The 26027-nt window shown below is 44.1% G+C and overlaps 2 protein-coding genes and 1 long non-coding RNA gene across 5 annotated transcripts; all 3 read right to left on the minus strand.

The window, feature by feature from the left end:
• Nucleotides 1–248: 248 nt before the first annotated feature.
• Nucleotides 249–10333, minus strand: myoc (myocilin). The gene is made up of 5 exons (XM_039810359.1): nucleotides 9567–10333; nucleotides 6421–6486; nucleotides 6246–6338; nucleotides 1990–2201; nucleotides 249–1901 (listed from the first exon to the last, which is right to left on the minus strand). The coding sequence occupies exons 1-5, from the start codon at nucleotides 10057–10059 to the stop codon at nucleotides 1320–1322; spliced, it is 1446 nt and encodes a 481-aa protein (XP_039666293.1). The 5' UTR covers nucleotides 10060–10333; the 3' UTR covers nucleotides 249–1319.
• A 3830-nt stretch (nucleotides 10334–14163) lies between these two features.
• Nucleotides 14164–24807, minus strand: vamp4 (vesicle-associated membrane protein 4). 3 transcript variants are annotated; one of them, XM_039810314.1, is made up of 9 exons: nucleotides 24577–24807; nucleotides 22897–22953; nucleotides 21404–21505; nucleotides 19973–20019; nucleotides 19737–19787; nucleotides 18521–18621; nucleotides 15056–15135; nucleotides 14877–14928; nucleotides 14164–14788 (listed from the first exon to the last, which is right to left on the minus strand). In XM_039810314.1, the coding sequence occupies exons 2-9, from the start codon at nucleotides 22897–22899 to the stop codon at nucleotides 14763–14765; spliced, it is 462 nt and encodes a 153-aa protein (XP_039666248.1). In that variant the 5' UTR covers nucleotides 22900–22953; nucleotides 24577–24807; the 3' UTR covers nucleotides 14164–14762. The 3 variants fall into 3 exon arrangements, with proteins under 3 accessions (XP_039666248.1, XP_039666247.1, XP_039666249.1); XM_039810313.1 differs by having other exon boundaries at nucleotides 22897–23044; XM_039810315.1 differs by lacking the exon at nucleotides 22897–22953.
• LOC120565021 lies at nucleotides 22391–22890 on the minus strand. The gene is made up of 2 exons (XR_005640181.1): nucleotides 22592–22890; nucleotides 22391–22498 (listed from the first exon to the last, which is right to left on the minus strand). It is a non-coding gene; the product is annotated as an uncharacterized LOC120565021 (long non-coding RNA).
• Nucleotides 24808–26027: the final 1220 nt, after the last annotated feature.

A 26027-nucleotide genomic window follows, 5' to 3' on the forward strand; every position in this document is an offset into this window, starting at 1 on the left:
AGCCGAGGAAAACGGCCCCAGTTCCAGCTTTGGGACGACACATTTTTATTGATTTTTTTTTTTTTTTTTTTTTTTTTAAGAAAATCCAGTGGATTCATTGTTTTCATTCTCAACATTTTTAATCCCCAAATCTGGAGATGCGTGTTTTTCATTTGTCATTAACCAGTGATGTATATGATTTCTTAACAGTTTATTATTATTTACAGCTTACAAACCCTTTTTAAAGTTGTACAAAGACGTCTCTGAGGTTGTAATTTAGGAAGAAGTTTATTTCACGATTTAGAACAGTAGGTCATCATGTTGACTACAGTGTAGAAGTACATGCAATAATCCATACATGCTGAGTGAGAGAGCAGTTTATTCAATAAAAGATGACTGGTGAAACCCTGTAGGGCGTATAGTACTATTGGGGGGGGTGTTGTGTTGTTAATTGTATGCGTTAATGATCCCACTTAGCTTGTAAAATACAACTATGCTTCATCTTTCAGTCCTCAAATATGTACTATATAGCTTATCAAGGAAACAAAAATTATACATCTGAATTAAAGGCGGTACAAAAATAATTCCTCTAAAAACATTTTTGTGGGCCCTGCCACAGCAAAAGCCCACCCACTGAAGGAAAAAAACCGCACACCTGCGGGGGACACTGTCTTCATGTCGCTTTGGCAGTTAGGCTCTTTAGCACGTTGCTACTGAAGGTGTTGGCTTTATAACTACTAGCACACATTATGCTCTAAAGCAGGGATCTTCAACAGGGGGTCTGGAACCCTTTGGGCACACGTGTCAAACTCGAGGCCCGCGGGCCAAAATCCAGCCCCTTGCTAATTTTGATCCGGCCCCTATCTAAATTTAGGTTCGCAATACATTTTGGCCCACCTACTTTTTGTCACTTTTCAACCTTTTTTCTCTGTCTGGCCCTTGATGTGATTCTCATTTTCTAGTGTGGCACTTAGGGAACTAAGTCACCAAGGTAGCCTTCCACAGATAGTTAATCCTAAGGATTCAGGATTCAGGATAAGGATTAAGGATTAAGGATTTTTTTTTTTTTAAATAATGCCAACAGTCATTTTAAAAGTGTAGTATTCTATGCTCTAAAAAGGTATGTGTAAGGCTTTAGGCTGCTCACACGTTAGGCCCAGCTTAATTTGATACAATAGGCCTATATGTAGAGGGGGGGTCCCCTGCTCCGTCTCTCTTTCAGTTAAGGGGTCCTTGGCCTGGAAAAAAAAACATTGAAGATCCCTGCTCTAAAGCTCTGAGTCTGTGAAGCAGGAACAGGTGAGCAAATGTCACTTTTCACCAGTCACTCACGGGCGGCTTTAGATGGCCGGCTGGCGAGCCAGCCTTAGGTCATAGGACACCATGTGGTAGTTGTCCCAGGCAAACAGCTTCCTCTGAGCCACATTATAGTCGATCATGCTGTTGTAGCGGTACTTGTTCCTAAAGGGGATGGCCACGGACTTCCCCTGGCTGGTTTTAGTGTCATACATGTAGTTGATGATGGTGTCGGGTGCCGTGTAGCTGGCCACGGTGTACAGCTTGCCGCAGATGATGAAGGAGTTGGCCACGGAGTTCTTCCTGATGTTGGTCTCCCAGCTCCTCTTCACCTCCAGACTGTTGGGGTCCAGCTGCGAGATCACAATGGCTCCTTTGGCCTTGCTGGTGGAGTAGACGGCCCACAGCCCCTGCTCGTCCACAGACACGTCGATGTCCGTGTAGCCGCCCCAGGAGTAAGGGAACTGGCCGTGGAAGCCGGCGTGGGGGAGGTCCCGACGGGCTGCGATGCTCTCAGAGGCCAGGTCGAAGCGGATGAGGGAGCGGCTCCGACGTCTCTGGTAATACAGAGAGCCTCGGTACAGAGTGGCTCCGGTGCTCTCCACCAGCTCTGGCAACAGCAGGACCTGGCATGGGAAAACATAAGAAAATAACTAGGAATGATTTTTTTTGGGGCTTATTACCATGAACGAATATCACCCGTGTGACACTGACCTTGGATGGAAAACCTTTAGAGAGTTGTTCCATGTCGTCGTACCCAAACAGCTGCCTGACGTCAGAGCCTATGGTGTCGATGCGCCAGACCATGCTGGGCCCATAAGGGGAGACGGCCTCCGGGTCCTGCATCCAAACCCCATATTTACCCGCTATGCTCTCGGCCTTCCTGTGAGTGACCGGCTCACCGACTGAAACCAACTCCCCACAACCTGCAGAAGGAGAAGAAGAAACATGAGAGAGGGAGTGAGACAAAGATTTGTGAGACACCTTTATCCCTTGTGTGGTCACCAGGACCCGAAGGATAAAACAAGTGTTAATACAGCACCTTAGTGCTCGTTTGTACAGCATTTTGGTCAGCTTCAACTGTGTTTAAATGTGCTCTAGAAACAAACTTTACTTACTTACTTTACAAGAGACAGGGTTTAGAGAGCAATTCTCAACAAAATAAACGGAAGTACATAACCCTTGTGTGGTCCTTCGGGTCACTGGGACCATATAATATCATATAATCATGACCGATCAAATTTGTCTAAAAGCTAGGCGAGAGCTAGAATCCCTATAAGATGCCGTATGCTGACGGTTGCAGGTGGGTTTCCCTATTCTCCACTAACTGGTCTTGTGTCTGTTTCCCCTTCTAATGAGGTTTCCTCTGGCACTGCCCTCTGCAGTTGAGGACTTAGGTTATATTTAGGTGCCACAGATATGCCAGGTTGGGATCAGGTCTAAAGTTGGGGGAACACAACAAGAGGGTTCCACGATCTTAAAGGTCCCATGGCAAGAAAATTTCACTTTGAGTTTTTTTTTCACATTAATGAGTTCCCCCAGCCTGCCTATGGTCCCCCAGTGGCTAGAAATGGTGATAGGTGTAAACTGAGCCCTGGGTATCCTGCTCTGCCTTTGAGAAAATGAAAGCTCAGATGGACCAATCTGGAATCTTTATGTCCTTATGAGGTCATAAGGAGAAAGGTTACCTCCCCTTTCTCTGCTTTGCCCGCCCAGAGAATTTGGCCCACCCATGAGAGAGAGACATCATGGCTTTCAAACAAGCAGAGTGGCAGTTGGTCAAGGCCACACCCCCACCCTCCACCTATATAAAAGAGACTTCAGATACAGTATTAGGAGACCACTAAGGTCTATATAAAAGAGACTTCAGATACAGTATTAGGAGACCACTAAGGTCTATATAAAAGAGACTTCAGATACAGTATTAGGGGACCACTAAGGCCTATATAAAAGAGACTTCAGATACAGTATTAGGGGACCACTAAGGCCTATATAAAAGAGACTTCAGATACAGTATTAGGGGACCACTAAGGCCTATATAAAAGGAAATTCCAGATACAGTATTAGGGGACCACTAAGGCCTATATAAAAGAGACTTCAGATACAGTATTAGGGGACCACTAAGGCCTATATAAAAGAGACTTCAGATACAGTATTAGGGGACCACTAAGGTCTATATAAAAGAGACTTCAGATACAGTATTAGGGGACCACTAAGGCCTATATAAAAGAGACTTCAGATACAGTATTAGGGGACCACTAAGGCCTATATAAAAGAGACTTCAGATACAGTATTAGGAGACCACTAAGGCCTATATAAAAGAGACTTCAGATACAGTATTAGGAGGACCACTAAGGCCTATATAAAAGAGACTTCAGATACAGTATTAGGGGACCACTAAGGTCTATATAAAAGAGACTTCAGATACAGTATTAGGGGACCACTAAGGCCTATATAAAAGAGACTTCAGATACAGTATTAGGGGACCACTAAGGTCTATATAAAAGAGACTTCAGATACAGTATTAGGGGACCACTAAGGCCTATATAAAAGAGACTTCAGATACAGTATTAGGGGACCTACTAAGGCCTATATAAAAGAGACTTCAGATACAGTATTAGGGGGACCACTAAGGCCTATATAAAAGAGAGACTTCAGATACAGTATTAGGGGACCACTAAGGCCTATATAAAAGAGATTTCAGATACAGTATTAGGGGACCACTAAGGCCTATATAAAAGAGACTTCAGATACAGTATTAGGGGACCACTAAGGTCTATATAAAAGAGATTTCAGATACAGTATTAGGGGACCACTAAGGTCTATATAAAAGCATCCAATGTGCACCATGCCATGGGATCCTTAAAAAACAATCGTCCTCAATTCAAATCAAAATCGTTTTTTCCGTCCCGCATCTATAATGATCTCTTATTAATAAGTTCCCCATCGACTGAAAATTATAAACTTAAGTGGGAAGAGGAACTTGGTGTATCCATCCCAGATGATTTATGGAAAGAGAGTCTTGAAAACATACATCATTGTTCAGATAACGCAAGACACTGTCTTGTCCAATTTAAAATTATACATAGGCTTCATTACTCAAAGGAGAAATTACATAACATATACCCAGAGGTGTCACCTAGGTGTGATAAGTGCCACTCTGCCGTAGCAACACTTCTCCATAGTTTCGCTCTATGCCCAAGGGTCCAATTGTTCTGGATCGATATATGTAATATTATGTCTGAGGTCATAAATACTTCAATCAAACCTGAGCCTCTGTTAATCATTCTTGGAATATCGGAGACCTTCAGGAAACTGAGTGTGGCACAACAGCGTTTTCTCTCTTATTGTTTAATAATAGCAAAGAAACTAATCCTCATCTTATGGAAGTGCACAACTGTACCTACCTCTAAGATGTGGTTAGAGGATTTAATTAACACACTTCAAAGGATAAGGTATACGCTGAAAGACAGGCTCAAATTATTCCATAAAACATGGAAACCCTTCATATCATACCTCAAAACTACAAATCCGGTACAACAGTCCACATCCTAGCACACGATATATGACAACTGTTTGGTTTTAGAGTGAAGGTCTCTGCGAGGGAGGGTGGATGGGGTCAAGATACATGGGGAGGGGTTAATCGGGCGGACAGGGGGTCGGGATAGTGTGGTGAATCGTGGTCAGCCTGGTGGTGTTCTTTCAATCATTTTGTGTTGTTACTACTTGTCTTGCTTTGCTTTGTCTTGTTTGTTTATTGTTGTACCACTTTAAGTTTACAGCTTATTTGGTTTTTGAATTAGTTATATAAAAAAAAGACTCTGACTGTATAAATGGAAAGTATGTTAAATCGTATGCTTTAATAAAAAGATGTTTGACAAAATCGTTTTTTCCCAACTTAAGGTGACGTCAGGACACAAGTCACACGTTCAGTAGCACACGTTAAAAGGGGATCTACATAGACACGGCTGAGGGACGATGGAGGTCATCATTTGTCATCATGGAGGCAGACAGCAGGTCTAGAGATGCTGCCTGACGCCTCTGTTGGCCTCAACATCACCATCAGAGCAGCAACTGGGCTACGACTCATCCTGGGCAGGGACTCTCCGCTGTATGTCTTACTGGGAAAACGATAAGGCCGGCTGTATATTTACCACTTCCTAAAATACACCCTTGCTCTCAGGTCCAGGACGTAGCACTGGATTAATGGTTAGATAGGAATAAGTCTTATAAATACACTGATTACCATGCAGCTTCCCTGTGGCGCAGTCTTGCCAGAGATAATATGACTTCACGTGGTGACCGCATGTGTATTTTCAGGATGTCCCAAAACAATCAAACCTGCAGAGAGCCTTTCAGAAGCACAAGCTATGGTGTGGTGTTGGGAAGGGGGGGGAAGGGACAAAACATTTACATTTACGAGACAAAAGTGAAACCCGGGCAGGCCCTCATACCTACGGATTGGCATGACTCTGGTATTCTCGCCCCAAATGCTGCAGTATTAATAGCAGTATTTGCTTTGAGGCTGTCAGTGGGGGGATGGGGGGGGGAGTGTCATGTTTGCCATGTCAGATGGACAGGGGGGGAGGATGGAGATGGAGAAGGGGTGAGTGTAAGCTGCCAGGATGAAGTTTTTAAGTGCCTGACAAACGCGTTGAATGTATTTCCTTACTTAGTCTTCCTCCTCTTCTCTGCCGTTTGCTTTGCGTGTTATATTTACCAACTATCAGTGGAATACCACGAAACTGGCCGCAGGAATGCGTATCACATTTGATGGCGTGCTCGAGCACATGCATGCACGTTGCTGCGAGTATGCATGATACAATAAAAAAAAGAATACAATTTACAAATGATGTCAGGAAAATGCTAAAACATAGCAGTTTGCAAAATCCAGTGGGCTGAAAGATCATACTAAGCCACTCGTATGGTCCTGTAAGGGAGAAATGGACAGGAATAATTCAGACAGAGACCTGTGTTGTCCTCAGATCCATCTGGAGCGGGTACCTCTGTCACCTCGGCCTTCAGCTCCTGGAAGCCTGCGGGTCCAAGCTGCCACTCTGAGTCTGACAGGGAGGGATGGAAACGTGGATTTAGTTGAATAACAAACATCTTAGTGGAGGTGATTCTGCAGAAAAAGTGTCCCACCTCTCAGACTGCTGCTGTCTCCCTGCCGGTTTGGCCTGGTCATCAGGTGAGACATCGGTATAGAACCTAAAACACACACACAGACGCAGAGTTCAGTGATTTCTGTCACACATTTCACATCGCAGCTTACAATAGTTATGAGAGTGTTTGTGTACCCAAACGTGGCTATGGTACTACTGACAGCAGGGATTGTGACAGCAGGAGATAAACACCCCCTGAACAGATTCCCAGCTGCTCCGGAGTCAGGCAGTCGGTAGATTGGCCGAGCATAACACACACACACACACACACACACACACAAACGACATCCATCCCACCCCCCCAGCACTGTCAACTTCACTTCCTCAAAACTTCAAACCAGTCGCTTGGCCCTTCCTCCCCTGTATCACTGTCAGGTATCAGCCTTCTTCCCCTTTATTCATTCCTCCTCTTGTTTCTCCCCATTTACCCCCACCCCCCAACCCTGTCCTTATTTCCCCATTTGGTTCCTTCCTGAAACCATTACTGTGGAAAGTAAACAATGTCAAACAGTGTCTGTAAACTGTATACTCCTCATAGACACGGAGACACAAACTAATGAAAATATAAACTGTATATGTAACGTGTGTGTTTGCTTCCCTGTGTCCATGGGTGGCTGTTTGTACGTGTGTGTGTGTGCGTGTGTGTGTGTGTGTGTGTGTGTGTGTATGTGTGTGTGAGCACGTGCGGCATCCGGCGATTTGACGCGCATAAGTGAGCCCTAATGATGCCGAGAACATTAACGTTAAGTGCTAGCATCTGGAAGCTGATGTTGATTCTCGGCGTTGACGAAGAGGAGCGGGAGGTTGGTAACGGGGCAAATGACGAACACCAGCGACATGGAAAGGTTGCTATGGTAAAGGTGAGGGTTGAGCCCATTTAAAGGTTTGTAAAGAAAAAGGTCAGAGGAGTTTTGAGGTTGTTCCCACAGGACACAGCCATTCATCATCATCACAGGTAAACAGCCACATTCTCTTACTGTCTATTCCCCAGTGTGTGAGTGTGTGTGTGTGTGTGTGTGTGTGTGTGTGTGCCATATTTGCCCTCATATTCTGCCTATTTGTTTGCGAGATCACTGATGCAGAATACCATAAACCTCTCAGACCGGACGGGTCTTAATTTCCCAGAGGAGGCTCAGCCAGAGGAGCCAGCGAGCCTAATCAACCCCCTGCTTACAGAGTTCAGCAGAGCTGTTGGATCTTATTTGTGTCCAGTCCTCCACACAATTCAACTCCCATAATATTGCTGTCATGCAGCATTTTGCGTCAGGGCATTTATATTTCATTCATATTCCTAATTCAGGGCACAGTGTACAATCAACAGAAATTTACATTTGACTCGGAATTAGCCACAATCTGGCCACGTAGTCTCTCTACCTACTGCCCTGATAAGCACATTGATTCAAACATCTTAGGAGTTCATTGGACATTATTTACGACTGCATTTCCTGCTGGGCAAATACCATTATCATATATCAGCTCATATAGTTTGAGAGGCGGTTGTTACTGAAAGTCATAACCACAGCTTGAGTTATAAACTTGTAAAAAGAAAGATTCTGTGAAAGTTACAAACTCTTGGCTTTATTCCCCTCCCTGTGGTTCTGCATGCTGTCCTCTCGCTATGATCTATTCTACATCTGCCTCTCGACCCGAGGGGCCCTCTCTGTGTATTTCAGTCTGCAGGTGCAAACATGAGGAGCTTAACAGATAACCTGAAGTATGCAGAAGATCTCTCCTGATGCAGAGGGAGTAGAGATGTGTCCTGGACGGGGGAGATGGCAGGGAAGGATTTACTGCTGCTGGCAACCTCGGCGTTACAATTAATAGGCTACACACAGAGCCAAGAGGGAAAACAGAGTGATGGCTTTACTAAGAAAAGAAAGGGAGGGGTGGTGGTGACCAACAGGAGATGGTGGGCGAAAGGAAAAGAACAGAGGCTAATTAGACGGTTTGGCCACTGCAAACAAACAGAATACAAGAGAGCTTGCCCTTACTGGCTCCAAGATAACTCCCTAGCTTCGTGCAGCCCCTCTCAGCCTCGGAAGTATAGTGTTCTTGGCCCCCGAGCCCGCCCCCCGCGTTGCCTCCATCCCCACCAGCTCCTGACCCACCAGGTGTCATCAAAAGCCCCGAGATGAGACCCCTGGCACGGAACCACCACTTCCAGAGCGTGCATCACATTTCAGCCCCCCCACCCAGCCAACTTGGCTATTCTCGCCCTGCTCATCGTGCAGAGGGAAACACCAGTAATAAAGACAGCAGGATGTGCTCATAAATACTGAGCTGACCCTCTTTGGCCTGCCACCATCCCCACTAAATGCAGTCAGGGAGCAGAAGCCGAGTGTCTCTCTGCAGACTAATATTAGTCTGGTGGGCAACCAAAACATTAACCACACATATACACATACACACACACACACACACACAAAAGGTACATGCAACATTAGGGTGGACACACACTTTATTCCCCTGTTGTCTTTAAGAGGATTTGTGCAGGAAGAAATGGTGTCAGGAGGAACCTGATCTTTATATATACTTTTATATATATACACCGTATATTTACATCTGTACATAGTAGTTAAAAGTTTATGGTTTACCTTTGTAAGTTTGTTTGTCTATTTCTGTGTATGTACATTAAGAGCAATGGTAACCAGAGTCAAATTCCATGTATTTGTACACATGCTTGGCCAATAAAGCTAATTCTTTGTCAGCTTTTGACAGCTGTTGCTGCAAGCAGTGCACACACACACACACACACACACACACACACGGGACCCATGTGCACTAGAATTTTGTGGGGCTCTGTATGTGCATGGTATTCCATACATAGATGACATTTATGCGTCATCACTTCTCTGCTCCAATTAACCCATCATCCTTCAGTCAGAGTCACAAAATACATATTTTAACAGAAAGACAGCCTGTCTGCAGAAAATGAGGTAATCTAGTTGTGCATCTTAATTGCAATAAGGATAGGGAGGATTTAAACAATATAATAAAACATATTTGCACAATTATTTAAAAACTGGGAATTGATTAAAATAAAAATTTAATAATTTTTTTTTTCTATAATGTCATTTAGCTATGCACATTTTGTGTGCGTGTGGTGGTTTAGAGTGTATTTCTTACCCCCAGCAGGTCCCGTCAGGCCACTGTCCTGCAGAGGGGGGCTTGGTGGCACGATGGGGGCTTGTGGAGGACAGGGTCTGTTCCTCAGCCTCTCCGTCTCCCTCCTCATCTCCTCCATCCTGCGCTGAAGCCCCTCCAACTCTTGCTCCAGACGCTCTTTCTCCCCCTGCAGCAGGCTCCTCTCCCCCGTGGCCCGGTTCAGCGCCTCTTGAAGCCCAGACTGAGCTCTGGCTGCGGCCCCGGCCCCTTGGGGACCCACAGTGTCCCCTCCAGTGAGCCGGGCCACCAGCACCTCCAGGAGGCTGAGTCTAGCCTTTAGGTTCTCCACCTCGGGGCCTCCCATCTGCGGGCAGCTGGCCTCGACAGGGCTGGGTACGCTGAAGGTGTACTGACATCGTCCACTCCGGTCGTTCCCCCTCCACAGAGCAGCTCGGTCCTGTGCGTCACCTCGCAGCAGGAGACCACACATACACAAGGAGAGAAGGAGGAACATGCTGCGGACGGTCCCTCCACACAGACAGATCAGAAGGTTACTTTAAATTCTCTCTCTGAAGAATCACTTTCTTCGTCTTCTTTTATTTGCCAGCTCTCAACTGGAATTCTCCTTTAATCATTTACTCATTCCCCAAATTCCTGGTGGTGCCTTTTCTTTCTTATTTTGTCTTGCTCTTTTCTCAGGTAGCTCTTCTTCTTTTGCTTCTGTCCGCCCCTCTTCTTGTTCTCTGTCTCTCCTCGGTGGACAGGTCGGTAACACTGAGCTCTCCCCAACAGCTCACAGATATTTATACAATCTGGAGGGGAAGGAAGGAGGGAAAGAGGGCAAAGAGAGGAGAGGTGAAAGGGAGGGAGGGGATAAAGGGAGAAAACTGGGGGGGGTAGAGGCTAAGGAGGAGGGAGGGAAAATGAGAAAGAAATAGGATGCTGGTTGTTTTAAGGACAAAAACATCCTATTTTTACACAATTTTTACATATCTGTCTTCTGCAAATGCTGTTTTTATGTATTTAAGGGTCCAACATGACAGCTCTGTCTTTTACATTTGTTTTATTCAACCGCTCCAATGAAATGTATTCATATTCACGTGATTTCAGTCATGTCATTTATTATGTATTCATTCTGTAGAAACATCTTCTGACATGTGTGATGCAGTCCCATGAGTCAAGGGGGATTTGGCTGAGGTTTGGCCCCAGCGTGGCGAGAGAGAGAGCTGGGCCTCATTGGATACAATTACCTCCTGAGGTGCCGGTGTCCCCTTTCATATTGGTAGAGGGGGGGCCAGGACGTGACGCAAGCAGCCGATAAAGGTTTGTCATTACGAAAGGCCGAGGTTACAAGTCGATCGTTGACCAGATACCTGACATAGGCCTACGCTGGGTCCCTTCAGCTGACCTTGGGTCTGTTGTGGACCGCGTGTGGTGTGTTCATGCTGCAGACTCTGCTCACTTCAGTTTTTGAAATTTCTATTTATTACAACATGAGTGAGCTGCCAAGGACCATTCCTCCCCGAGCTCACTTCCTGTCACTGGCCGGGGTGGATCTGACGCAGTCTGCCTCTCTCGTCTCTTTGCTTTAACACACTATCACAGACACGTTCAACTGCTGCCTGCGAGGCTCACTTCTACGGTCATGTGATACAGAAGATGATCTTGTTTATTTTCAGAGAGGTAGGGTGCAAAAGATTTGGAAGTGAGACATTTGCACAGAGATGCACGCAAGGAGGCAGGTGCGCACACACACACACACACACACACCTTCCAATCTCCGCAATCATGGCTTTACAGGTCTCAGCTTACCCTCATATCCTGCCTCTTTGTGTGGGTTCCTAAAATCTGTCCTGGCTCCTATACTTTCTTCTTCTCAGGTCTGCTTACTTTTGTGTATGTTCAGACTTCTTCGTCCATCTCTGCTGACCTCTCAGGCCAACCTGACCCCCAGAAGCTTCACCCCAGGGAGACTCGAGGGCAAAGGGCGCAGAGGGGAAGGATGCATAGCATACTCTTTGAAACACACGCTTCCTCTCGCAGGTTGATGCCAGCCTCGTCTGCTTCCGTCAGTGCTTGTTTACAGGCAGCAGGTGGTACCTGAGACAGTTGTCTCGATTGACGAGGCAAGCCTATGATTGGTTGGACAGATGGACCAATGGGTGAACAGTGTACGGCATGTGTTTAACAGGAAATATCTTAGCAGTGAGAAAGTGGAAAGTGAAACACATGAAACAAAGGAGCGAATACATCATCAAAGAAGGACAACAGAGGAGTGAAGAAAGAAACTCCTGGGAAAGTAGGGGTAAAGACGAGGAGTGTTTAAACACATGAACAATGTTTTATTCACTAAAGTGAGTGGATCAACTGGAAAATGTATTAGCTACTCTGTCTGGCTACTGACACATCCACCTCTCTCTGATCTCCCCACTGGACAGGGTGCGTGTGTGTGACTGACTAATGCTGGTTGGCACATTGTCCGCTCTTCTCTCTCTCTGAGTCAAATTTGCTGTTATATATGACTCAAATAACCGCTGCTATGCCCGGAATCTGAAGTCATCCAGTGTGAGCCCATAACGGAGGACCAAAACATCCTCTGCTGCCAGTGTGGGTGTGTGTATATAGTATTGTGTAACATTTCATTATTTATTTTTGTTTCCCATACAGCTGGACAAAGTCCTGGCCAAAGGCTAAATCAAACCTCCACACTAAAAACCCACTTTGTCAGTGTGACCGGAAAGGAGCTGTAACATTTTACAGCTACTTGTCCAATCAGGACTTTACTACCTTTGATTTAAATGCAATTGAGCAAGACTCAGGGACAATTGAAAGAAAAAAAAAACTTTATTCTTACTCGTGACATCCAATTGACGGTACATTGTAGTGAAATTGCTGCATTTAAACCCTTCCTAAGTGTTAAGAGCAGCGTACAGCTATACGTAGAGAATCTGGGGAGTAACTTGGGGGGTCAGTGTCCTGCTCAGGGTGACTTTGAGTTGCTGCCGGAGGAGCCTGGGATCGAACCACCAATCTTGTGGTTGAGGGGCGATCGCAGGCAGGCTTCTCAGCGCAGCCACATCAACATTAAAACAAGTGCATGAGATGAAATGGCCTCTCTCTCTCTCTCTTCATCCTCAAAGCTGAAATAAAGGCCATCACCCCCCTGCTGTGTGTGCCATTAACTACTGTGAGCTGGAAGACCATCTGCCATAGATCTCATGAAGTAAAAGACCCCCCCCTGGGGGTGGGAATAAATGTAATTCCACCCCCTTAGAAGGGTTGGCCAGTGCTGGCTGAGCGAAGGGGCAGAGCTGTCAGTGTGTGTTTGTGTCTACTGCCCAGACAGGACGAGAGCAGCGGGTCTGTCAGAACAATAACCAGTACGTTTCAACTTTAGTGCCATCTTGGGACTCCACACTGCCAGTAAAGTCACAGAGCAATAAAAAAAAATAAAAAATAAGAAGCTGGGTAATGAGAGGAGATAAAAGAAAGCTCAGGACAAGGATTTCCAAAGAGGTTAAGAGAGAAGGAATGGCATGACGATTAGTTTTTCCCTCTTGACCTCGTTATCTTTCTTTCCATCGACCGATTCAAACTTTTCTGTCCCTACCCTCTGATTGCTCTCTTCATCCTCGCTCTTCTGATTTACTACTCCCAGGAAGACAGCAAGCCAGTTTAAACCAGATGAAACCAGGCCGGTGCCCTTTAAAATCACTTTATTTCAGAGCAAAAATGATCAGTATATCACAGTCTTCCAATGTAACATTAAAGTATTGTACATCATTACAGAATCAATATTTACAGCTAAAATAAATTATATTACAAATCATAAAATGACAATGTAAAGTTCCAATGTATTATACAGTTAATTAATCCAGACAAATGACACCTACGTTCCTTATACAGCTCAACTTTTTTTTTTTTTTTTACTTGCATCGCTTAAATGACCCCTGCTTCAAAGTAATGTAACAGTACAGAGAGACAAACGGCCCCTTCTGTGGCGACGGGAATACCAGCATTCAAACAAGCATCACATTGAGCGACCAGCAGAAATAAGAACTTAATAGAAGAAAGAAAAGACAGAAGCGGCATTAAAACCAAGCAGAACCAATCAGCAGAGTGAGAGACAGTTTAATGTCACTCGCGGGAAAACGTAGGAGCAGCCGTGACCACGCTGACTAAGAGCTCGGCGCAACCCGGGAGGAAGGGGAGAGGGGTTGAAGGGCGGAGGGGCCGAGGACCGAGGAGACGTTCATAACCTGGATGTTTTAGTTTGGCGTGGTCCTGCTGTACGGTACAACAAGCTATCAAGAGGCAAACGGAAACGGAAAGCGAGGATTTATGGAGCCGAATAAAGTTAGAAAGCAGCATGTTGTCTAAAAAGATGACCTTCCTTTTATCGGCCCTTTTCCAATCATCTGTACTGATGAGGAAACATACCTGATCACTGAATCCTTTATGATGATTTAAAAATAAAATAAATAAATAATGCCACCTTTGACCATACAGATGAACCTCAGATGTCATCATTGTGTTGAACAATGAAATGTGCTTGTGTTCACAAAACGTTCCCTATGAACGCTCTCGTGCTCAGGCGGTGAGAAGACGGCACACGTGGAATCATGGGTGGACATCTGAAGTTCACTGGCTAAATGTTAAAGCCCCCTTTATATGAGGCTGCTGCAGCAGATTCAGAGCAGCTAGACTAAGAGAGACAGTTGGAGTGGATTCCCTGCCTTTACAGTATCTATATCTATATGATGTAATGTGCAGGACCCGGGGTGTCCTTGTTGTCAAGGCAAAGACGGGGCCCTACATGTGATATGTTATCATGGCATGGAGCACTCCTTCACATTGACTAGAGGGCTTGAGAGTCAGCGTCTTCTCCCAAACGGCATTAAAAATATCCCAAGTCTCCTGTATCCCCTTTCTGTAGCTTCAAAGCAGGGATCAAACCCGAGCCTTAGTACTGATCTAGCAGCAGATTTACGTGGAAGTACCAATGATGAGATCTGTACTAAGGGCAAGTTGAGGCCAGATCTTTGAGGGTGCACACGCTGACACTGAGGAGGGTGTGGGAGGCTGGCTGGCGCCCCCTGGCTGGAGTGGAGGACTGTGTGCAAAGGAGAGAGAGAGAGAGAGAGAGAGAGAGAGAGAGAGAGAGAGAGAGAGAGGAAGAGGAAGCGGAGGGTTCTCCCCCATCCCGCTCGCCAGACACTAGCGATATCGCAGGATCACCGGAACTGAAAGAAGAGAAAGAATATTCAACGACAAGTTCCGCACATCGCGTACGTATTTGACCTGCGCTCGTGTGTTTGGTCTAATACTCACTGATGATAATGAGCAGGAGAGCAACGACTACCAAGGCAATGATCATCTTCATCTGTGGAAGAAACAACACACAGTAAACACATTCCTCATTACACTGGATGCCTCAAACCGCGAGCGGATGACGAGACGCGGTGTAGGTGTCGCACGCTTCGACACAGATAAAACAGATGACGGCCCACCTTCATGTCTCTCCACCACATCCTCCTGTGCAGCTGTTTGGCTCGGCTACTGAAGGCAGACGCGTTGTCCGATAGGCTCTCTGGGACATGACGTGACCGCAGCACAGATGAGGACACGTGAGGAGGAAAACGAAATGGAGAAGAGAGAGAGAAAGAGAAAAAAAAAACATCTGTTAATCACCACGTAAACAATAACCCGGCTATTGTTCTGACTTTGATGTTGGATCGGGTAACTCAAAACAGCCTTGGCTCTGTGTCGTGCATGTGAAGTTACAGCGTGTCAAGAGTTATGTAAGCCGTGGATCTGCTGGTGAGATCGTCTACTGACAGTTTTTAGAATTGGCATTAAATGGCCAACGACTTGCCGAACGTGTACACGACGGAGCTAAAATGCATTTCACACATCCTCAAACTTCCTCCCTTCTGTCCTTGTCGTGATATTCCTCTCCTGAATGCACGCCCACGCTGCTCTCTGGCTCTTTCTCTCTGTTGTGAACTTGATGTTTATGCGTGTCAACAGGAAAGTTACAGCTCCCTAGCGTGCAGCGCTGTGCTTGTCAAAAGCCCGTGTCCCTCTCTGCGTCTGTCATGCGTCTGCCGTTTCCATGTGTGCCTGTTAACGTCGCTACTACAAAGACAAGCGCTCAGACGAGGCTGCCGAGAAGGTGCTCGTTAACTTTAAAGAATTATACAACAGGTTACCTGAACATGGATCAGAGAGTAAACTGCGCACGTACAATCACAGGATATTATATTGCTCACGTAAAGACAACACACGCTGCAGAGACACGCCAACCAGACACACACGCAGACCCCCATGTGCGCAAAGACTCGTGCAAACGCGCACAAATGTGTTCCAGATGTGCGTCACTGTCTTGGTTGGCTGGTCGGCGTGACAGAGAGAAGCAGTTATATAACATCTGTGTGGATGTCATGATGAGGCTTACGCAGTAGACAAGACAAGAGACCCACTTCAGCCTCTTCTTTTCAGCTATAGAGCAGAAGAAGAAGACATGTGCGTGTCTTGCTGAAAGCTTTGCATGTGTGTGAAGTTGAGTAACGGAACGAGTTAAACACATTCCACACACCTGCTTGATAAACCCAGAGTGAAAAAAAAAAAAGAGTGGGGCTGTGTGAATGAGAGCGTGAAGCCGGCCACAAGCTTTCAGACATACACCTGGTAAAACGCTAAACCTGGACATATTAACACTTTTAAAGTGTACTGAGCGCATTTGGTGTGCAGTGGTGGCCTAGGGGTTAAGGAGGTGAGCTTGCGACCGGGAGGTGTTGGGTCTTTGTAAATTATAGTGTGGTCTAGACCTACTCTTAGTGATAGACCGATTTGATCGGCCGGCCGATATATCGGGCCGATATTTGCGTTTTTACATGTATCGGCACCAGCCGATAATTTTTTCCTGGCATTATTTACAGACAGGCGTCTGGCAGGCTTCCAGCACCATGGCAGTCTTAAATTACAAATCAAGCACTTTGTTTCAATGGCTACTTTTCAGGTTTATTGTTTTCTTAAATTATTTAAATGTGTTGACAAAGGACATTTTGTGATGACCTGATTATATATATATGTCTTATAGCAATGCATCATCAAGGCTGTGTTGTAGATGTTGATGAAAGCCTTGTACCCTTGCACAGTTAACCATATGCAGGGCACCCATCCATATGATGCACAGTGCACGCATAATTTGGGTGATATGAATGTAAGATGATTGCAGAAGTGACACTGATCTCTGTTTTTGTTAAAATCCCAGAGCAGATTCCGAAAACAAATCCAGTGTGGCAGGGTTTACATTTTTATGATGTAAATTGAGGGAGCAAAAGCAGCATCGGCTCCAAATATCGGCTCAAGAAAATCGGCAGCCCGTATCGGCATCAGCACTAAATAATCCATATCGGTCGATCCCTCCCTACTATATCTGTAAAGTGTCTTGAGATAACTCTTGTTATGATTTGATACTATTAATAAAATTGAATTGAGGTCGTCAGTTCAATCCCCAGACCCACAGGATAAAATCTGGGTGGGGAAAGTGAAAGAGTAGTGTTTTGTCCCTCCATCATCACCATCACTGAGGTGCCCTTGAGCAAGGCCCTTAACCCCAACCCAGTGGCCAGCAGATCAGACTGTGGTTGTACCGGGCAGCTTCCAGATATAATAATAATAATAATAAATTGAATTTATATAGCGCTTTTCATGGACTCAAAGTCGCTTTACAGGGCAGGGTAGATTATAAAAACATAACAAAACAAAACGAGCAAACAAAACAAGTAGAACAAAACAAGATACAGATGAAAAAGGGAGGGGGGCAGGTGGACTATGGGTAGGCTGAGGTGAAGAGATGGGTCTTGAGGCGGGACTGGAAGATGGTGAGGGACTCAGAGGTGCGGATCTCTTGGGGGAGGGAGTTCCAGAGCCTGGGAGCTGCTCTGGAGAAGGCTCTGTCCCCAAAACAGCGCAGGTTGGACTTTTGGATGGAGAGGAGACCGGCTGAGGTGGATCTGAGGGACCGTGAGGGTTGGTAAGGGGAGAGGAGGTCAGTGAGGTATGAGGGGGCCAGATGGTGGAGGGCTTTATAGGTGAGGACCAGGATTTTATGAATGTGGAACTGTGTGAATGTGACAGGTCGTCATTGCAAATGAGAAGCTGTTCTCACTCGACTTACCTGGATAAATAAAGGTTTAAAAAAAAAAAAATGTTTTTAGATGTGAACACCCACTACGACAAAGTTAATGTTTTGTAGATTCTTCTAACTAACGTATGTGACTTTTATTACATATTTCTGCAAGGTTTAATGTAGAACTGCAACGGTTAGTCAATCAATTGATTAGTTGATTGGCTATCATATCTGCCTATTAATAATCAAATAATCGTTTCAGTCATTTTTTTATGCACAAAATGGTGCTTCCAGCTTTTCAAATGTCAGGATTTGATGAATTTCTTGGTCATACATTCTAGTAAATTGAATATCTTTGAGTTTTGGACTGTTGGTCAGACAAAACAAGACATATGGAGACATCCCTCTGGAAAAATTCTAACAGCATTTTTCCCTTTTTCTTACAATTTGGCAAGAGTTATTTGTAGCCCTAGTTTAATGCAACTGCTTTAATTTAACAGATTGACAAAGAAACTGTAAATGTAGCACATCCAATCAGTCAGTACACTTTGGGCAAAGCCTCGAAATATGAATGTGGCCGATAATTTGCCTAATCTTACTTGAATTGGGGATTTCTTATTTGCAAATGCCCAAATAAGTCTACATACAGTGAGGACAACAATCCTCAGAGCCATGTGCAAACCATCAGTGAGCTACCTGCGGAAACTAACCATTAAAACAAACAAGACTGATAAAACATTCCCCGTAGAGTTTGTGTTAACTTCATTTTACTTCGTAAATCAACTAAACACACATATTTTGTGGACATGAAAACCCGCGCTGTCCCGGTGTGACTCACCCGACTTGTCCTGCAGGTCGTCGAGCCGCTCGCCTCTCTCTATCACCTTGGAGATGTTCTCCTGCATCACATCGATCACCTCATCAACCTGCGACTGCACCCTGAGGTCACCGATGGTGTGAGACAAAGCATCAGAAATCACAGACATGAATCAGAAATGATAAAAAGGTAGGATTTATCAAGGACTGGTCTTTTCTTTTTTTGTGGTAACCCACCACCGCATAGAGCACCTGTGTTCCTGACAATATCCTCTTCTCTATATCTATGGACTTCCAGTCCAGTTGGCAGGCAATAAAAAGCCTGTCAGATGGTTTTCAGCCTCACGGTGATGTGCCCTGCACCTGTTTAGTGTCCGCTCAAATCCTCGCTTTATTCACGGTACTCATACCTGAGCATGGCATGACTAGTCCAGATTACCCTTTAGCCCCTCTTATTTCAAAGTCCTTCTTGGCAATCCCTCCTGGAGCGATGCAGGGTCAGTGGGAGGGAGGACATTGGCAAAGAAATGAAAAGGCCAAGAGGCCCATAAGGGAGATACAAGACAATGGAAAGGAAATTTGTTTTCTCTAACAACTGGTCACATTTTCCAGCATCATTACACTGATTGTCTCAGACAAGGAACTGCAGTGAATTATCAGCCTTGGACTTCAGCTTGATTGCACATTGAAGACGGTAATACTAAACATGCAAAACCACAGCCAAAGCAACACACACCATCAGGAACTGGGGGACATAAAGATGCATGGGCTGCTACAAACACACACATAAACCCACTGTGAGGACCTGACCTTAGGGGTTCGGGGTCCGACAGACACAGAGGTGAAGAGCCTGGGCAATGTGCACACAACATTCCTGGAATGTGTAATGATGGCCTCTAGTTTCAACAATGACAAACACGTAATGTGTGAACAGAGCGTGGAGAAACAACTCTGGGTGCCAGACTGTCTCAACAATGGCCCTGTCTGTCCCCAGGCCGTCTCTGACTGGAGGTTAATGTGGAAACAGACTGCAGTGGGACTGGGGGGGCGTCTTGGGAATGTTACATAATAACCTGCACATGGCAGCCTCTCTTACACAATCCACTATAAACCGGCAGCTTCTGGTAAACATGACGAGCCACAGTTGCATAACACCAACACCAAAACTTTAGATGAAAATGGCGACACTCCTCTGACCTCTGGCATTTAGTTGTTATGAGGGATGGGTTCTTACTTACTGCTTGAATTTGTCATTCTGAGGTCCAAATCTGGGTCCCGTGGGTCCTCTCCTGGAAAACAAAAAAGTTCCCAAATGAATGTGTGTTTAATGAATTTTCAGCTGGAAGAACTTATTTTGCTGTTGATTTCATGTACTCTGCTGTAGCAATCCATATTACTGGGTTAATACTACTTTAAATAGATTTGATTTGTTTATAATATGCTCAGTGCCTGAATAGAATATAAACAAACTCACAAAAAGAAATCTTCCTCCTCATCAGAGTCATCCTCCAGTAGGTTCCTCTGTAAAAGAGGAAAAGGTCAGAGGTCAGATATTGAATGCCTATGTTTAAATGATTTCAGATCTGGTCCAGAAACAAGTGTCAGTCGAAAGGCACACCCAAACTGGTGTTGCTGATACAGAGATATGAAACTGAGGGGGCCAGATAGCTGCTGTAATCATCAACAGATGGTTTTTTCCTGTCTCTACTCTGAGGGCAGATAAACCAAAAATATACTGCTATTAAAGGGCACTTACATTGTGATGACTTACTAAAAAAGAAAAGACTGATGTTTCTGTGCTATCACAACCATGTCTGAACCACTGATGGCTTTAAAGCGCCCTGTGTAAAATGCTATTCACGGAGAATTAGTGAGGACAGCTGGAGGAGGATTGCACCAGGTAGACAGCAAAAGTCTGTTTCTTATTGGATTGCAGACAGGAGGGACTATATTACTTGCTAATGGGAAAGAAGAATGTTCTAAGGAAAGCGGGAAACGTTGCATCCGTACAGCATGTTGTTCCATGAGTTTAGGAGCAGCATTCATTACATTTGAATTACAGTATACAGAAGTAGTTTAGGTTAAATGTAAAAAGAAATTCAGTCATGGTCATCGCCTAACAATCATGACAACATGCCACTACAAAGAGCTAAGAGAAGGAATATCCATGGATGTCCTGTAATGTCGACAGCTGCAAGCCAATGCTGCGCCAATATAGACATTTTCTTTTCTTGTAAATACACTGTCATCTGGAAAAACGCTGAGGGAATGGAGGCCATTTGATGATAAAGAACTTTATAAGTCGCACAAACACTCTCCTTCTGTACAAAGTCTTTCTTTCTTTCTTTCTCTTTCTTTCCCCTAACTAGGATAGGAGACATACAGGAGAATTGGTAGTTATTATCAGAGGGCAGGAGATAGAGCACTAAAGGGAAGGCATGGAAGGTGGAAGGGAGCAATTTCGTATGCAAGTATTCCCTTAAGCTTTTGCTTTGATCCCAGGTCAACAACACAATAGCAAACAGGATTAGACGGAGAAGTAGAGGACTGAGTAAAGTAAAGAATCAGGGGGAGGACAGGGAAGGTGGAGGTGGGTGGGAGGGGGGATGATCACTTTGATGAGAACCAGACATTTGGCTACAGGAGTTTCTTCATTTTATTACCTCCTTCAAAAGGGCTGCTCTCTTTTGTGCATTCTCTCACTTTTCCTTCAGTTTTTTTCCAGTAAAACTAATTGAATGGATTGCAGCAAATTCTGCATCATCTATCAACATCTTCTTTTGACTATGATGGACATTTCAAATGAAACCTTATCCTGATTGCAACACGCTGACTCTGTCAATTTCTAAATAACATAAACAGCTTTATAACCCAAACACCGCCACTCCCTCCATCTGTGTCTCACCCTCTCGCTGCGAATGGATCCCGTGACCTCGTCATCATTGAGGTGTCGTTTAAACTTGGGGGGCATGTTGTCCTCAGGTTGCTCCTCCCGATCTGGCTCCCTCTGTAGGACAGGATGAGAAGGAAGATCATGACAGGATGGACAGTGTTCGCCACCCCTGCACCAAGCCACAATGGTCCTCCTGCTGCTCATGAGTGTCACACATGGCTGGCTGCTAAATCAGAGTACTCCAATATTGGTGGGCAGAAGTGAGTGATTTGACGTGCAGGCATAACCACCCCCAGGTTCTGACAGGGAGCAGAACATGGAGAACAAAGCATGAAGTGTTGCATGAACAGAGTGAGACCCTTAAAGTGCTCATATTATGCTTTTTGGCTTTTTCCCTTTCCTTTATTGCGTTATCTATCTTTTTTGTGCACGTTATAGGTTTACAAAGTGAAAAAGCCCAAAGTCCACCCCAAAGGCACTTACAATCTTCCAGAGAAAACACTGTTCACCAACTGCTCCAAACAGCTCTATTGTAGTCCAGCCTTTACTTCAGAGACAAACGTGGCCACTTTATAACACATGTTATAATGCTCGCCTAGCTGCTAGCGTAGCACGCCCTCATACTCTGCTTCTGACTGGCTAGTAGTCCTTACCTAGCTACTGCGCATGTGCGACTCCCAGCAAAGATGGAACAGAAGTGAGAGGTCTCACTCTGTAGCTAAGACAGAGAGCTCAACACACAGGGTGAAAAGAGGAGCTGCAGCAATGTGCAGTACAACAAAAATATGGTGTTTTTTGAAAATTAAACCATGTAAAACTATTCTGATATAACCGATAAATACAATTATGAACCTGAAAATTAGCATAATATGAGCACTTTAAACTAAGTCGCTCAGTAATGATTGCATTAATGAGACCGGTCATGGTGGTCAATCTGAGGAGGCCTCTAGTCCCAACACCTTCTGGCAAACAGCCTGACTTCATTTTTAGTCGCAGAGCTGATTTCATTCGTTTCCACTGCATTCTAATATTTACCTCTGGAACATGTTAAGAAAGTGGTTCTTCCATTATGCCGACTGACTGTGAAATACTGTTCCTCTCCTATGCCTTGCCAGTAAACAAAGAAATAAGAAATATTAAGATATGCTATTTAGATGTCTTAATTCTTAATATTTCTTGTGTGCGTATGCAATGCCTCACCAGTTATGAAAGGAAATGTCATCAGTGCTCTGTGTGCCCTTGGGTGAAAAACACAACCATCTCAGATGTGGAAAACATGCTGTTTTTCCAATTATACCCCCACAAGTCCATGTTTAGGTGTTACTTGTTCCAAACACTGTAACAGTGCTACCAAAACACAACGGTGCCTCAATAGTGCCTCTGTGAGACTGAACTAAACAACATGTGATCCTAAAGTCCTTCTGAAACTATCGAGGGGAAAAACACAGCAGTCTCACACATACACACACACACCGCCTCTCTCAATCCAACAATACAACTTATACCATTGAATCCAGTTCAGTCTGACACTGTGGCTTTCTCAGCAGCGTCCTTTTCTGGCACTGCGATTGGAAAAAGGCCTTTCAGTAGCCAGGAGAGGAGAGGAACTTTCCAGTAAACAGAGGTGAAGAGAAGCAGGGGACAGGGCTCGCTCTGAAGCAGCGACAGCGTGAAGAGACACAGAAAGAGAAAGAGGAGAAGCCAACTCTAACATGTTAGGGTTTCAGAAGGAAGACATCTAATCTATTTCCAGAGATTCATTTTAAAAGGTGCAATCTAGGCCTGCACGATAAATCGTAAAAAAATTAATAAATCACAATCTCCATTCACCCCTGTTCACGATTGAATTTTGAAATGACTTCGAGCTTGTGACCGGGAGGTCGTCAGTTCAATCCCCAGACCGACAGGATAAAATCTGGGTGGGGAAAGTGAAAGAGAAAGAGCAGCACTTGTCCCTCCCTCATTACCACCACTGAGGTGCCCTTGAGCAAAGCCCTTAACCTCCATCCGCTCCAGTGGAGCTGCTCAGTGGCCAGCAGATCAGACTGTGGTTGTACTGGGCTATGAAGCAGGTATGAATGTGTAACTGTGTGAATGTGATCAGGGCGTTCCTGCAAAAGAGAGGTTGCCTTTCAGTGAACCTTCCCTGAATAAATAAAGGTTTAAAAAATATATATAATAATAATAATAATAATAATAATATTGACATGTTTTAATTATGTAAAGACATGTTCAAGGAGTTCAGATAGAGCCTGTATCAGGGCCATATTTAGTTCAATGTGTTATACAGTATGCCACTATTTTTGGTAGCCTACTGTACCAGTATGGCCAGTATTTTCTTTATTCATTGAAGCCTCTATGTTTACAGGCTTGTGGTGATACGCAATGTGCTTTAGGTGCCAAAAAAAATCTATGTTTGGTACTGCCAATTTATTTGGTTTTGTCATGGTTCATGTGTGCAATAAACATTACACTTCGTAAGAAACAAAATCGTGGCAGAGAATCAATTTTAAGCTAAAAAGAAATCGTGATTCATATTTTTTCCTGAATCGTGCAGGCCTAGAAAGCAGTATTGGCTTAATATCAAAGTTGTGATTTATGACAAAAAATAAATATTACAGACAGTGTGATGTCAGGTTTGGACAACAGAACTGGGGAAATTGCATCATATTAACCACAAGAGAGGACTGTCGATTGTTACTTATCATAATGAATATATGGATTGCAATTAGTTTTCCTTAGAGGAAAAAAAAGACGTTGCGTTCATTGAGTCAAGTAACGTTACAGTTATTTTTTAAATATTTTTACTACTAATGTAATGGCTTAGCTAGAGGTTCAAACAAGGGCTCTACAAAGGAGCCAGTTCTGAAATGACACTGACATCGCAGGAGGACAGCTGGTATTAGCTAGCTAATCACAGGCGGTGACAACTTTAGCTGGTTGAGCTGTTGGTTAGCACGATACAATGTAAGTACGTCAGAATATCGTTGTCTACCAAACTTTGACCATTGTATTAGCTACTACACCACAATATTTAAGGTCGACCGGGACTAATATAGACGCCAACACAACTAGCTACTAGCTAATTTAGCTAGTTCAGACAGGCCGCTTGGTTCATTGACAAAATGTATCTACATAGCTAAGCTAAGCTAAGCTAAACTACGGATGCTAACGTGGCTAGCTACCTGCTGTTTCCCCACAAGATCCGATGCTCGATGCTGGCGAACACAAGCACACAGACACTCAGGTACGAATCCGGGGCTTTCAGGGTTCGAGGTGGCTTTACAGTTTTGTCACTTTCATTTCAAATGCTGTCCAGGCGACGAGACAGGATCATCATAATGGATGCTAACGCTCCGCTTGTCTTTTCCTCCGTCTGAATCAGCTGACCAGGAAATGAACACAAACATCTGGAGGAGGAGAGGGACCGCTGCAGATGTTTGGTACTCGTCTTTTATTAATTTATTTTTTTAACAATTGTACAGCAAATATATCAATTCCTCATAGTAATATACAGCTCTTTGTCACTTTTCTAAATAAATGCATAAATGTCCCTCTTCTTTTTACTTTATCTGAATTTAGATTGAGATTTTATGCTACTTTTTACTTTTACTCTTATAAGTTACACGTCAGAAGGAAATATTGTACTTTTTACAACAACAAATGTATTTGGCAGCTATACTGCTAATTAAGATTTTTACAAAATATAAGTGTATAAAATAAAATTCATATTTTTGTAAAGTAAATTACCCAACAGTATATTAAGTAAATAAAATGTGCTTCAACTCAGCCAATTACAAGAGTACTTAAGTATTATGATATACAGTATATTAACATACCACTCACAGGAGCCATTGTTCTATATACGTTTGTTTCTGGTCTTTTGTCATTTTACTGAAGTAAAATTTAAACGGACTTTTACTTGGAATGCCGTATGTTTACACTGTTGTACGTAAATTTCCTTTTCCTTTAGTGTTAAATATTTTAATAATAATTTCACCACCAGTTTAGGGTGCATGCACTGGTTTAGTCTACGTGATACGCAGGTATACGCATTATACCCACTAAGAAATTTCCAGGATTTCCATATATACCCACTTAAAAATGTGCAATGATACGCAACAACATATTTATGTGACATAACTTTCACTTCAGATATTTGTATTCACAAATTCGGGGTCTAGTAATGTGACAGCAAACTAAACTAACACTGCAGAACATGCAGAGAGACTTTTCTCATCTTTCATCGACCCGCTCCTCGCTGAGCACAGTGCGTAGTAGTGACAGGGCCCAATGCTCCGCCTACACTAACACCAGTATCCTCCCTTCACTGCACATATAAGACAAATATAAGTAGCCTATTTTATTTTGTCCTCGTTGCTTTGGGGTCAACTTTTGTGATCTAGGCTCAGGTCCATGATGTGAAAGCCCCCTTACTGTTTTATATTCCATTATATTGTTGATATAAGATGTCATCTGTGTTTTCCTTCTTATAGGATAAATAAAGGTATTCCCACCATAAATTGGTGCATAAAAGTGTATCAGAATGAAGGATATTAGTCTTTGACGCTCAAAATAACCCTGGGGGAGGACACCCAGACCCCACACTTTTGATATGCCCCAAAAAAAAAAAGTG

The sequence above is a fragment of the Perca fluviatilis genome, chromosome 9 (genome assembly GCF_010015445.1).
Source record: "Perca fluviatilis chromosome 9, GENO_Pfluv_1.0, whole genome shotgun sequence".
Classification (NCBI taxonomy): domain Eukaryota; kingdom Metazoa; phylum Chordata; class Actinopteri; order Perciformes; family Percidae; genus Perca; species Perca fluviatilis.